The sequence below is a fragment of the Balaenoptera borealis genome (assembly GCF_965194805.1).
Source record: "Balaenoptera borealis genome assembly, chromosome: 20".
In the NCBI taxonomy this organism is placed as follows: domain Eukaryota; kingdom Metazoa; phylum Chordata; class Mammalia; order Artiodactyla; family Balaenopteridae; genus Balaenoptera; species Balaenoptera borealis.
This window is the reverse complement of record NC_138879.1, coordinates 1,154,967-1,167,857: the sequence shown is the minus strand read 5'-3', so window position 1 is coordinate 1,167,857 and position 12,891 is coordinate 1,154,967. Positions and strand designations below refer to the sequence as shown.

At 37.6% G+C, this 12,891-nt stretch overlaps 1 protein-coding gene across 21 annotated transcripts in view; it reads right to left on the bottom strand.

Annotated features, from left to right (window-relative positions):
• The window catches only part of CEP112 (centrosomal protein 112), a 413,727-nt gene that overhangs the window by 241,656 nt on the left and 159,180 nt on the right, over positions 1-12,891 (bottom strand). For all 21 annotated transcript variants that reach the window (XM_082370414.1, XM_082370412.1, XM_082370410.1 and 18 more), the window contains one exon: positions 2,447-2,582. In XM_082370414.1, coding sequence (XP_082226540.1) covers positions 2,447-2,582 — 136 coding nt within the window. The remainder of the gene's footprint in view (positions 1-2,446; positions 2,583-12,891) is intronic.

The window sequence follows — 12,891 nt, the reverse complement described above, 5'->3', positions numbered from 1 at the left end:
TCTTATAACTAGACTTGTAGCAATTAGTTAAATTTGTTTTTATTTTGTTGGATTCCATTGTTCTCTACTCATCCTTCAGTATGATATTTTCCTCATGTGTGGGATGTCTTCCGCTTCATCTCTGAATTGACATAATTTTTCCAAAAAAGGAATAATCAGTATACATTATGTGAGCTCTTAGTAAGAAATGTTTTTCTGTTTATTTTGCAAGTGAAAAACTCCTTGGTTGTGCGTGCAATTGGATCACTGCCTTTCTCCTTCAGAACTCTGAAGCATTACTCCAATGATTTCTCTAATTTCTTTGCCAGTTGCATCCTACCTAGAAACTTGGTGGATCTTCATTTTATTCTTGAGGTTCAACACTTTTTCCAGAACGTATCCAGGTTTAATTGCATTAATTTTACTTAATATATGTGGCCTCTTTCATATAGATCATGTCTTCTTATTAAAGGTACTACTTTTCTGAGTTTTTTTTTTCTGAAGTTTACAGTAAACTGTTTTTGGAAATATGCTTTTATTCTGTGACTGCTGAATACAAACGCCTTTTTCTTGTTCTACAAAATGTTTTCACAAGTCCCATGTTGTTTGCTTGTTTTTCTCCTTACCCATGAATTCTGGGTAATCTGTTAATATTACATCACCAGCCCCAAAAGGTGCATTTATTGAGCCAAATGTGCCTGTCATAGTCTCAGCTTTTGTCAGAAAGTTGTACTGTTAGCCTGAGCACTTTCAAGAGCCCCCTTTTTAGCCTTCTTCGCGGTATACTTAAAACTTCTTGCCAGGGCCCCTCCTTCAATATTTTCTGTATTCCTTTAAATGTTAAGCTGATCAAAGAGTTTCCTGTGCAGCTCCACTGCACGTTTGGACCATATACACTTTCTTGGATCTGGGCTCTGCTCATAGCAGGGAGCTGGGAAGAGATGCACATTCGTGTAGCAGGGACTGCAAGTCCCCACCTTCCAGCCCAAAAACTCTCAGCAGGAATCTAGCTTTTGCCCAAGGCACTGAGTGGGAAAACAGACAGAAGGAGGGGGTCTCAGACCCTGCTCTCGGGACCCAGATCCGCACAATCTGAATCAAGAAAATAACAAGAAAGCACAGTTCCAAACTCGTAAACCCCATGGGGCTCTGCCATAAAACCTTCTATAGAGATGTTTCTACCGCCAGTGTGTGCTCAGGACTCCTGAGGAGGATAACTCCAGCTGAAAATGAAATCACAGGCAAGCACTGCAACACTCTTCATCATCAAGAAAACTTGAAAATAAACTAAATGCCCTTGAATAGCGGAGCTGATGAATAAAATAAGGTATATTCATACGATAAAATACATTCAGTGTTAAAAGGATTGCACTAAATCAACACAGATAGGGCACAGATATATAAAATTCAACGTAAAAGAGCAAACAAGACTAATACACAAAATCTGTAGTTCTTATCTCTTTTTAAATGGAAGCATAAAAACTATATATATATATGTATATGTAAAATATATGCATATATAATACATGCATATAATACATATGGACATTACATATGCATATGAAAGTATGAAATAATACACACTAAATTAATTATAGTGGTTTTTCTTAGGAGAGGAGAGAGTAATGTGATTAGACATGAAGAGCAAAGCAAACTAAAACTACATCTGTAACATTTTAGTATAAATAAACAGTGTTGACAATTGTTGATTCTTCCTGATGGGTACCTAGGTGTTTGTTCCCTGTATTCTTTTATAAATTTTTAAATTTTTCTCAAAACTATAAAACATACCACTTGTAAAAGAACTGGAGACAGCCTCTGTCCTCCTGAACTGCCACTTGAAAACAATTTGCTGTAACTGATCAATACAACACGGTTTATGGCACATGAACAAACACAGACAAGGAAAACTTGAAGCCTTGCTCTGGAGAAAATGACTGGTCATGGGATTTTTGCCTGTAAACTGACCCATGCTTCCAAAGCCTGACACATTCTGGCCGTGACCACACTTGTCGACAGGACTTTGAAATGGCCATTCTGGCACTGCTCTGAAGGTGAATCAAGGCAATCCTGAAGGAGGAAGGAGGACCCCTCTCCCGGTCCACCGTGCTCTCTCCACTCACTGTCACCAAGGAGCTGCCGACCGGAGCCCACCCAGAGACCCAGGAGGGGCACAGAGTCAGCCCTGCCCTTTACACGCCCTGTAGGGAGCAGAGGGTCTGCGGGCGGAGCCCTCTCCCCCCGGGCTCTTGCTCTTGGCCGCGAGGAGCCTCCCCTTCCTTTGAGGCCCTGGCGGTGGTGTGTGTCCTCCCACGCCAGGCCTAGGACCTCTTTCTCACCTGAATCCCTGATCCAGCTGTTGGGCTAATTCTGAACAAGTAAACATGTTGCTGTCACACGTGAGACCAGAACGTACCTCCCCCCCGAGAGAAGGGCTCTCTACAAGGATGGCGCGGAGGCCTCTCACCTGCTCTTTCATTTCTGCGTAGACCTTCTCCGAGTTCAGCTCTACCTGCCGCTTGAACTCCTCCAGTGCAGCATCTGCCTGCTGTGCCTGCAGCCTCTGAGCCTCAGTCACACGGGCGAGCTGCCCCTCTTTTTCCCTAGAAAAGTTCAGACAAGCCGCAGAGTTAAAACATAAAATAAAAGAACTTGGCTTGGATCAAAGCACAAAATTTAACCCTCTCTAAAATAAAATTCAGATTTCCATTTTTTGATCCAAATTCTATAAAACTTCCCTTTAAAAAACTGACAATAACATGATTTGCCTCAGGAAAAAAAGGATATAAACCCGTAATATGCGTTCTGATGAGGACACAACTACTTCTGATGACTTCCCTAAGAACGAAACTGTTTACAGCCAGGTGCCTCCATCACCCAATGAACAGATAAGCAAAATGCGCCCATCCTTGCAATGCAATATTATTCAGCCTCAAAAAAGGAATGAAGCTCTGATGCACCCTACAACACGGACAAACCTCGAAAACAGTGTGAAAGGGAAAGGGCCAGACACGAGGTCACATATTGTGTGATCCTATTTAGGAGAAATATCCAGAATAGGTAAACCCATAGAGACAGAAGAAGCAGATTAGTGGTCGCCTGGGCCGATGGGACGGGGGGATGGGGAGTGACTGCTCATGCATAGGGGGTTTGGGAGGGGGTTGGTGATGAAAATGTTCTGGAATTAGAGGGGAGTGATGGTCACACATCCTCGTGGATATACTAAAATCTGCTAAACTGTACACTTTGAAAGGATGAATTTAATAGCATGTGAATTACATATCTCAATTAAAAAAAAAAACAATGTGCCATAAGAATACCTCTAACATGCACATCTGGCAGAAGCTAACCTGCAGGGCGACAGGTGCAACAGAGCGATGTGACCGCCTCAAATTATTCTGCTGCTCTCTAGTAAGCAGACTTGCCTAAAAGAACCGATAACTATCTCGTTTCTTTATACCTTGAACTAAAATTAAATAGTCAAAAGGGTCCAACAAAAGAAGAGAAATCTCTGCATGTTGCTAGAAGAAACAAATAAAGGCTTTAGGTTATAAGCACACGAAAGTTACTACTGACTTCTATTGAGTTCTACCTAGGTACTAGGCACTGTGCAAACTAGTTTAATATGTCTTCTCTCCTTCATTCTCACAGTCAACTTGTATAAGACTATTTTTATATCCCTAGTTTTACAGAACAGGAAACTGGGGCTTAGAGAATATTTCCAAGGCTACACATCACTAATAGTCAAGGCAGGACTCGAGTCCCGGCCGTCTGCTTCTAGAGCTCCTGCTGTTGACTACTCTGCTGTGCTGCTTTCCTGATTTTCAGATGCCATATGCTATGGTCTGAACGTGTCTCCCCAAAATGAGATTAGTGCCCTTATAAAAGGTACCATGTTGGGTACCACCGCCTAGATATAGGTTGGCAAATGTGATGGAGAGTTGTTACAAACGTTTGAGGGACATCTGTTCTGACCAATGGACCCAACTGACCGGAAGAAGTTGCCTAGAATGCTCTATGCAAAGGACCGTGAGGCTAGAGAAGAGGCAAAGGCCGCTGCGGTCGATGCGAATGTCCCCACGAGGGGTTGAGGTTAGGAGGCGCAAGAGCTACTTCTCTGCCACACACTCCATGACTAGTTCATCCCATGTTGCTCTTTAATTTCTGAGGCCCTCCTAAACACACTTGGGAAGACGATTCCACAATTAGGATTACAAGTTTTCAAAGGTTTACCTTTGCTTGCTCAGTCTGTCTATAAATAGAAAAGAAAGTACATTGGACAATATTTGAAAACTTTAAAAATTTATAAATTGTATAATTTAAAATTACGTATCATTAATTAGCCAGGAGAAAAGTCTGCTAACACAATTTATAAAAATATATGACGTATGGCTGAAATTATCAACTTTTTATATAAATGTTGAAAGTCAGTTGTTTTACATTTTTTGTCCAGTAATTCACCTGAGCTACTTAGTTACTGTAAATACTTTCAATTTAATAGGACAAATATTTTCTCTATATTACCTCATTCTTACCTACCAAGTTTAGTTCATTTACTTTATAATTGACTTATGACTACATAAATCAAAGTCATAAGCTTTACCCATGATCAGCTATATATTGAGACCATATTAAAAATACTGTTTGTTAAAATATAACCTAGTGCAATGAGGCACATTGCTTTTGACCAATCATTTCTAGCCTGATTTACAAATAGCAAATATTGTTTTATATTAAATAGCAGACACAAGGAAATGACCAAAACCTTCCAATTCATTTTAAGTCCCACCACACCTACGAAGCTAATTTAGTGGTAAAGCTAAATACCAAAGAGTGGTGAAGGCACCACTCAATGTATCAATGTTTCTGTCCAGTTAAACTGTGAAAATACATTGAGCTCCACTAATATTTAGAAATCTTCTGTCTTAATATAAATAAAATATGTCTTATTTTAAATAAAGAGATGATATTCATTTTAATGAGGGATCCATTTTAATTTCTATCAAAGTAATGAAATAGAAGTGGAAATTTTCAACACTTGAAAAAGAGAAGGGTCTGCTCCTCACTAATGTAAGAACAGTACTTGCTTTTACCATGATTCCAAATAACATGTCCTGTAAGAAGCAAAAAAAAAAAAGTGACTTTGAAGATTATTTTTTTCCGTGGAACTAGTTGTGGGACCGAGTATACATGTATCACTGAAAGGCCTTAAAGCTGGGCCTCCATGAGGATAAAAAGGTGGGAAGAAAATCTGCTTTTTAACTCTGATTTATTTATAAAATGCAGTAAATTTTCCTTGTCTGAGTATATAAAGCATAAAGAACAAAAGAAGCTGCATTCTTATACAACCACAAGCCAGTTCAGATTAAAGGATGTTCTGAAGTACATGATTATTCCAAACACGCAATAAAATGCAGGAGACTAATGGACTACGATTTAGTATTTCTTGAGCTTGAAAAGCTAACATTTATATGTACAGGCCAACCTTAATTTGAAAATCTTCCCTTTGCACATTTCTGCACCAGCACTTTTGATAATGATGGCAGGGATCCAACACATATTTACAAGGCTTCACGTTACAGTAGACTTCATTTGCTGCCAGCTTGGCATCTCCACTGGAAACTCCAAGAAAAACAAAACAAAACAAAAAACTTCAAACACGTCTGAAAAACAGCTAGAAGAGTCTCCACTCCCTTTCCAGCTGGGCTGGAAGACAAGACTTTCAAGCAGCTATATCATCTATATTCATGGCTGCTATTGGTACTTAAGTTGATTAAAGTGAGTCAGTCAAAAACATTAAGATACAACTATGACTTTAAAGGCACTAAAAATAATACCTTCACTAAGCATGATAAATAAATAGACTTCTTTTGCCTCTTCTTCACGTGACTGCTAAGACTAATGGTCTCTGCTAAATTCTTGCTAAAAATGGTAAACACTGTGGACACATCTAAACATTTAGATACTTCAAGAGTTAGAAAGGAATACCAGTAAAATTGGAAATTAACAGTGGTCTTAATATCAAAAAAATGACAATATTCCTCAAATTGATGAACAGATTCAACACAATCCCTGTCAAAATCCCAGATGGCATGTTGCTGAAATTGACAAGTTGATCCTAAAATTCATATGGAAATGCAAAGTACCCAGAATAGGCAAACCAATCTTGAAAAAAAACGAAGTTGAAGGACTCACATTTCTTGATTTCAAAACTTACTACAAAGTTAGGGTAATCAAAACAGTGTGCTACCGGCATAAAGATTGACATATATAGAATAGGATTAAGATTCCAGAGATAAATCCTTACATTGATAATCAGTAGATTTTCAGCAAGGATGCCAAGACAATTCAATGGGGGAATAAAATAGTCTTTACAACAAATGGTGCTGGGACAACTGGACATCCACGGGCAAAAGAGTGACGTTGAATTCCTTCATTACACAAAACACAAAACGAACTCAAGATGGGTCACGGACCTCCATGTAAGAGTTAAAAACACAAAACTCTTAGAAAGAAAATATAGGAGTAAGTCTTTGTGACCTTGACCAAAGCAAAGCCTTCTTAGATATAACACCAAAAGCATAAACAAGAAAATGAAATATAGATAAATAGACTTCAGCAAGTTAAAAAACTTGCCCTGCTAGGGATATTATCAAAAAGTGAAAAGAAAACCCACAAAATGAAAGAAAATATTTGCAAATCATATATCTGAAAAGAGACTTGTATCAAGAATATATAAAGAACTCTCATAAATCGATAATAAAAAGATAAAGAACACAATTTAAAAACAGGCGGAATCAATATTGTTAAAATAGCCATACTATTGAAAGCAATCTACAGGTTTAGTGTGATCCCTATCATATTACCCGTGACATTTTGCACAGAACTAGAACAAACAATCCTAAAATTTATATGGAACCACAAAAGACCCAGAATTGCCAAAGCAATCCTGAGGAAAAAGAACAAAGCTGGGGGCATAACCCTCCCAGACTTCAGGCAATACTACAAAGCTACAGTAATCAAAACAGCATGGTACTGGCACAAAAACAGACATATGGATCAACGGAATAGAATAGAGAGCCCAGAAATAAACCCACATACCTACAGTCAATTAATCTATGACAAAAGAGGCAAAAATATATAATAGAGAAAAGACAGTCTCTTCAGCAAGTGGTGCTGGGAAAGCTGGACAGTTGCATGCAAATCAATGAAGTTAGAACACACCCTCACACCATATACAAAAATAAAGTCAAAATGGCTTAAAGACTTAAATATAAGACATGACACCATAAAACTCCTAGAAGAGAACATAGGCAAAACATTCTCTGACATAAATCGTATCAGTATTTTCTTAGGTCAATCTCCCAAGGCAACAGAAATAAAAGCAAAAATAAACAAATGGGACCTAATCAAACTTACAAGCTTTTGCACAGCAAAGAAAACCATAAACAAAATGAAAAGACAACCTACATACTGGGAGAAAATATTTGCAAACTATACAACTGACGGACAAGGGCTTAATTTCCAAAATATGCAAACAGTTCATACAACTCAATAACAAAAAGCAAACAACCCAATAAAAAGATGAGCAGAAGACCTAAATAGACATTTCTCCAAAGAAGACATACAGATGGTCAATAAGCACATGAAAAGATGCTCAACATCACTAATTACTAGAGAAATGTAAATCAAAACTGCAATGAGGTACCACATCACACCGGTCAGAATGGCCACCATCAAAAAATCTACAAAAAATAAATGCTGGAGAGGGTGTGGAGAAAAGGGAACCCTCCTATACTGTTGGTGGGAATGTAAGTTGGTGCAGCCACTACGGAAAACAGTGTGGACGTTCCTTTAAAAACTAAAAATAGAGGGGACTTCTCTGGTGGCACAGTGGTTAGGACTCCTCCTGCCAATGCAGGGACATGGGTTCAAGCCCTGGTCTGGGAGGATCCCACATGCCGCAGAGCAACTAAGCCCGTGCGCCACAACTGCTGAGCCTGTACTCTGGAACCCACAAGCCACAACTACTGAGCCTGCGAGCCACAACTACTGAAGCCTGCGTGTCTAGAGCCCATGCTCCACAACAAGACAGGCCACCACAATGGGAAGGTCACGCACCGCGACGAAGGGTGGCCCCCACTTGCTGCAACTAGAGAAAGCCCGCACACAGTGACGAAGACCCAAAGCAGCCTAAATAAATAAATAAATAAATAAATTTATATAAAAAACTAAAAATAGAGCTACCATATCATCCAGCAATCCCACTCCCAGGCATGTAGCAGAAGAAAACTAATTCGAAAAGATACATGCACCCCAATGTTCATAGCAGCACTATGCACAACAGCCAAGACAAGGAAGCAACCTAAGTGTCCATCAACAAATGAATGGACAAAGAAGATGTGGTATATATATATATATATATATATACACAATGGAATATCACTCAGCCATAAAAAGAAGGAAATAATGCCATTTGCAGCAACATGGATGAACATGGAGATTATCATACTAAGTGAAGTCAGACAGAGAAAGACAAATATCATATGACATTGCTTACATGTGGAGTCCGAAAAAAAAATACAAATGAAGTTATTTACAAAACAGACACAGACTCACAGACTTAGAAAACAAATTTATTGTTACCAAATGACAAAGGGGAAAGGGGGTGGGGTCGGGGGAATAAATTAGGAGTTTGGGATTAGCAGATATGAACTACTATAATTAAAATAGGTAAACAAGCAGGTCCTACTGTATAACACAGGGAACTATACTCAATATCCTGTAGTAAACCATAATGAAAAAAATATGAAAAAGAGTATATACATATACACACACACACATATATATATATCTGAGTCACTTTGCTGTACACCAGAAACTAACACAACATACTTCAATTAAAAATAATAATAAAAAGAAGATAAATAAAAATAGGTGAAGAATCCAAATAGATACTTCTCCAAAGAAGATACACAATTAGCCAATAGGCACATGGAAGGACACTCAATATCACTGTTAAGAAAATGCAAATCAAAATCACAATGAGGTACTATTAAACAACCTCTAAGATGGCTATAATCAAAAGACAGATAATAACAAGTGTTATTGTTTTGTTTTGGTTTCCAATAACCCTGCTTGGGCTTTATTGAGCTTCTTAAATTAGCGTAATTTTGTATTTCATGAAAACTGGAAAATTTGGGGCCATTAATTATTTGAATATTTTTCTGCTCTATTACTCTCTTCCCTCTGCTTCTGTGACTCAAATTAAATATATTTCATACATTGTCATTGTCCTGCAAGTCTCTGCAGCTCATATTTCTTCTAATACATTTTTTCGTTGTCCCCAGATTGACTTTCTATTCATTTATCTTCATGTTCTTCTTGTAATCTCCATTCTGTTGTTATATTCAGTCTACATTTTAAATTTCAAATGTTGTATTTTCCACTGTTTTTCTATTGAGATTTCCTAGCTTTTCATTCATTACTACCAATTTTTCTTAAAGTTCTTTAAATAATTATAATAGCTACTTTAAATTTTTATCCACTAATTCTAGTATCTAATTTATCCTGGGGTGGTCTCCATTGATTGACTGCATTTTCTCTTGAGAATAAAAAGGCCATGTTATCCTACTGAAAATAAGTAGGTCATGTGTTTTCCTGATTCTTCATATGTCAAGTAATTTTCGCTTATATCTTTATGAATGATACATAGTAAAGAGTCTGGATTCTGTTTTTTTCCTCTGAATAGTATTGATTGGTAATTTTAATTATTTGTTTATAGCAGGCAGTTAACTTGGCTGAATTCAAACTATAAATTCTGTCTCCCCTGTGGGATACAGAAGCTCATATATAAATTCAGCTTTTAGCTTACTTGGGCTATTTTGAGTTTCAGGGGTCAGTCACAAATACGCACCAAGATCACATGAAGAATTTGGGCTCCCTTCTCTGGCTCTCTTATTTCCTGGGTGTCTCTCCATCTTAGTCTGCCAGTGGTTATAACCATCCATTCTTTCATCAGGTTCTTCAAGCACTAAGAGGACAAGTTATCTACCCAAATTCTAGCTGTCCCACATGGCATCAAATGCGGCCAGATAAATGCTACAAAAATGGGAAGCTCACCTTTACTTCTTCCAAGTGTGTACTGCCTTCCACTATCTCTTTGTGCCTATTCATTCTCCAGGGTCTTCAGGTAGTGGTATTTTATACCTTGTACAGAGTTTATGTTTGTGAGAGGATCAGTCTGACTGGAGCTTTCTCGGCCATCATATGAACTGGAAGCTCCCTTCTTGGTTGTTTTGATGGGCAGATTACTATTCATTCTTTAGGGGCTCAAATGTCAGCTCTTCAGATAGCGTTGCTAGCTGCTTCTTTCATCCTTGTCAGTACTTTTTATATCCTACTACTATAGCACAGCACTTTATATACACTATTACAGCTGTTAATTTATACATTTATCTTTTTCAGAGTAATCAGATCTCTTTGAGACCAGGGGAATGGAGAGTGTGAGGACAGAGCAGTGTCCTCCCCTTATTTATATCACATACCTTTAGCATATTACTTATATGGAATTATTGCATATTTGTTGGATAAATGTATATCGTCTAGATCAGGGATTCCCCAACCCCCGGGCCACAGACTGGTACTGGTCCATGGCCTATTGGGAACTGGGCCGCACGGCAGGAGGTGAGCAGCGGGCAAGCGAGCAAAGCTTCATCTGCCACTCCCCATCGCTTGCATTACCACCTGAACCATTGTTTGCATTACCACCTGAACCACCATCCCCCCCCGGTCCGTGGAAAAAATGTCTTCCATGAAGCCGGTCCCTGGTGCCAAAAACGTTGGGGACCGCTGATCTAGACGGAACCAGAACAAAACCATGGAACAGAACCAAAACGCTGACATTTCAGGCCAGACAATCCTTTGCTGTGGGGACATGTCCTGTGCACTGCGATACGCTTAGCAACATCCCTGGCCTCTCCTCTCTAGACACCACTGACAATATCCCTTCCCCAATTCTGACAACCCCAAAGTGCCTACAAACACTGCAAATGTCCCCTGGAGTAGCAAAATCACGCCTGATTGAGAACCACTGGGCCAGAAAGTATGGCCCAAGGGTCAAACTCCAGTCTTGAAGAACCGTATTTGGTTAAAGCATGATAGTTATGAATAAGAATGAGGAATCTTCTTCAACTATCCAAAAATCTCTTAAGAAGATATGGACTTCAGCTAGGCAGTCCATAAATCCTTTGAAGTCAACTGGATTTGAATCATGATTCAAAAGAACTGATCCTGGCATCAACCTCCTAGCCAACATTCTCAGTAACTTAGTCATGTTCCAGGAGCTGAGGCAAGGGTCCTGGCAGCAAATTCTAAGAGCTACTCAGTGAAACACTGCAGAAAACTTAGACAAAGTGTAAGAAAAGGTTCTTATATTGGAGAAACTACAGTCTGATTAGGGAAAGAGAAAAATGCAAGACAAAATCAAATGGTAGGGTAATATTATGTATATTTTGTGACAAATTGTAAATACTATAGGAATACAAAAAAGGGAAAGGGGCAGTGAGAGTCTATATAAGAAAACCAATGTCAGAAGATCAGAAGATTTGTGTGTAAAGTGAAAAATAAAGCAATATAGGTAAATGTAATGAAATATTTAAATAGTTTAAAGTTTCACATAAGAATTTTGTGCCAAACTAAGGTCTGCCTATAATATGGGTCTATTAATGAGTTAAAAGAACTCTACCTCAGCAAATAAAAAAGCGATTCAAATTTTTACGGTGAAATAAGAAAACCCTGAGACAATGATCCTTAAAGACAAAATGGCTTCAGTGTACAAAGAAGAAAAATTCCTTTAAAATCTTTAAACACTTTAAACTTCAATATAAACCCCAAATCTAATGCTTCCTTTTATGTTTCCTATATTTTAAAAAGTACTGATTAAAAGTTCCATATATAAATTATACATCATACTTGCAAAGCTACATATGTACCCACCAATTCATCCTACTTTACAGGCAGTAATATATCAGTAAATAATAAGGAAATACATGTTCATCCTATGAAATGACAAGGCCTAAATATTTTGAAATAGGTGCAGACCACTTCTTGTTACTATGGAGAGGAAAAAGGCAGTGTGAAGTCATTCAAGCAGAATGATAAGTAAACCAAAGCCAGATCAAAGGAATAAAGAAGAAAGGCTGAAATGTGAAGCTGAAATATTTATTTCCTTCAAAACATCATTCATGCCTTGTCCCTGGGCAGTTCAATATTTCAAAGTAGCTGGAAAATATTCTCACTTACGTTCATCACTGTGCACAAGTAGATCAAATTTTAAGTAGGCAAATTTTTTCTTTATTTACCAAATATAAATGTAATATTTATCACTGAGAGAAGTTTTTCTGCTTACCATAAATGATTTCTAAATTATGTGAAATATATTTTAAAGTCACAATAGATATTTTCTAGTACTTTTACTGAATGATGCTGCTACAAACTGTGATGTTTATAGTATAACCATAATTTTTAATGTCCTTGCAAATGGTGAAAAAGAGTAAACATTGAGTGATTTCTATGCTTATTACAGTTTAGAGAAGTTCATATATTATTTCATTTCATTATTATAACTATAAAAATTATTTATTTTTTTCACAAATGAAAACAATGAAATTTAGAAGAGCTAAGTGATTTACCCAGGTTTATGTAGTAAATGACAGAATGAGAAGTTAAACCAGCCCATCTGACTTCAGAGTCAAAGTTGTTTTATTTCTTTAAATCTGTATGTACATACATATATATAATATATATATTTAATGAAATCACTGATTTAGTGAATTAACTGAAGTTACAACTAGGTCCTTACTATAATTTATTCCTACATAACATTAATATTTGCACATCAAATCACTTTTA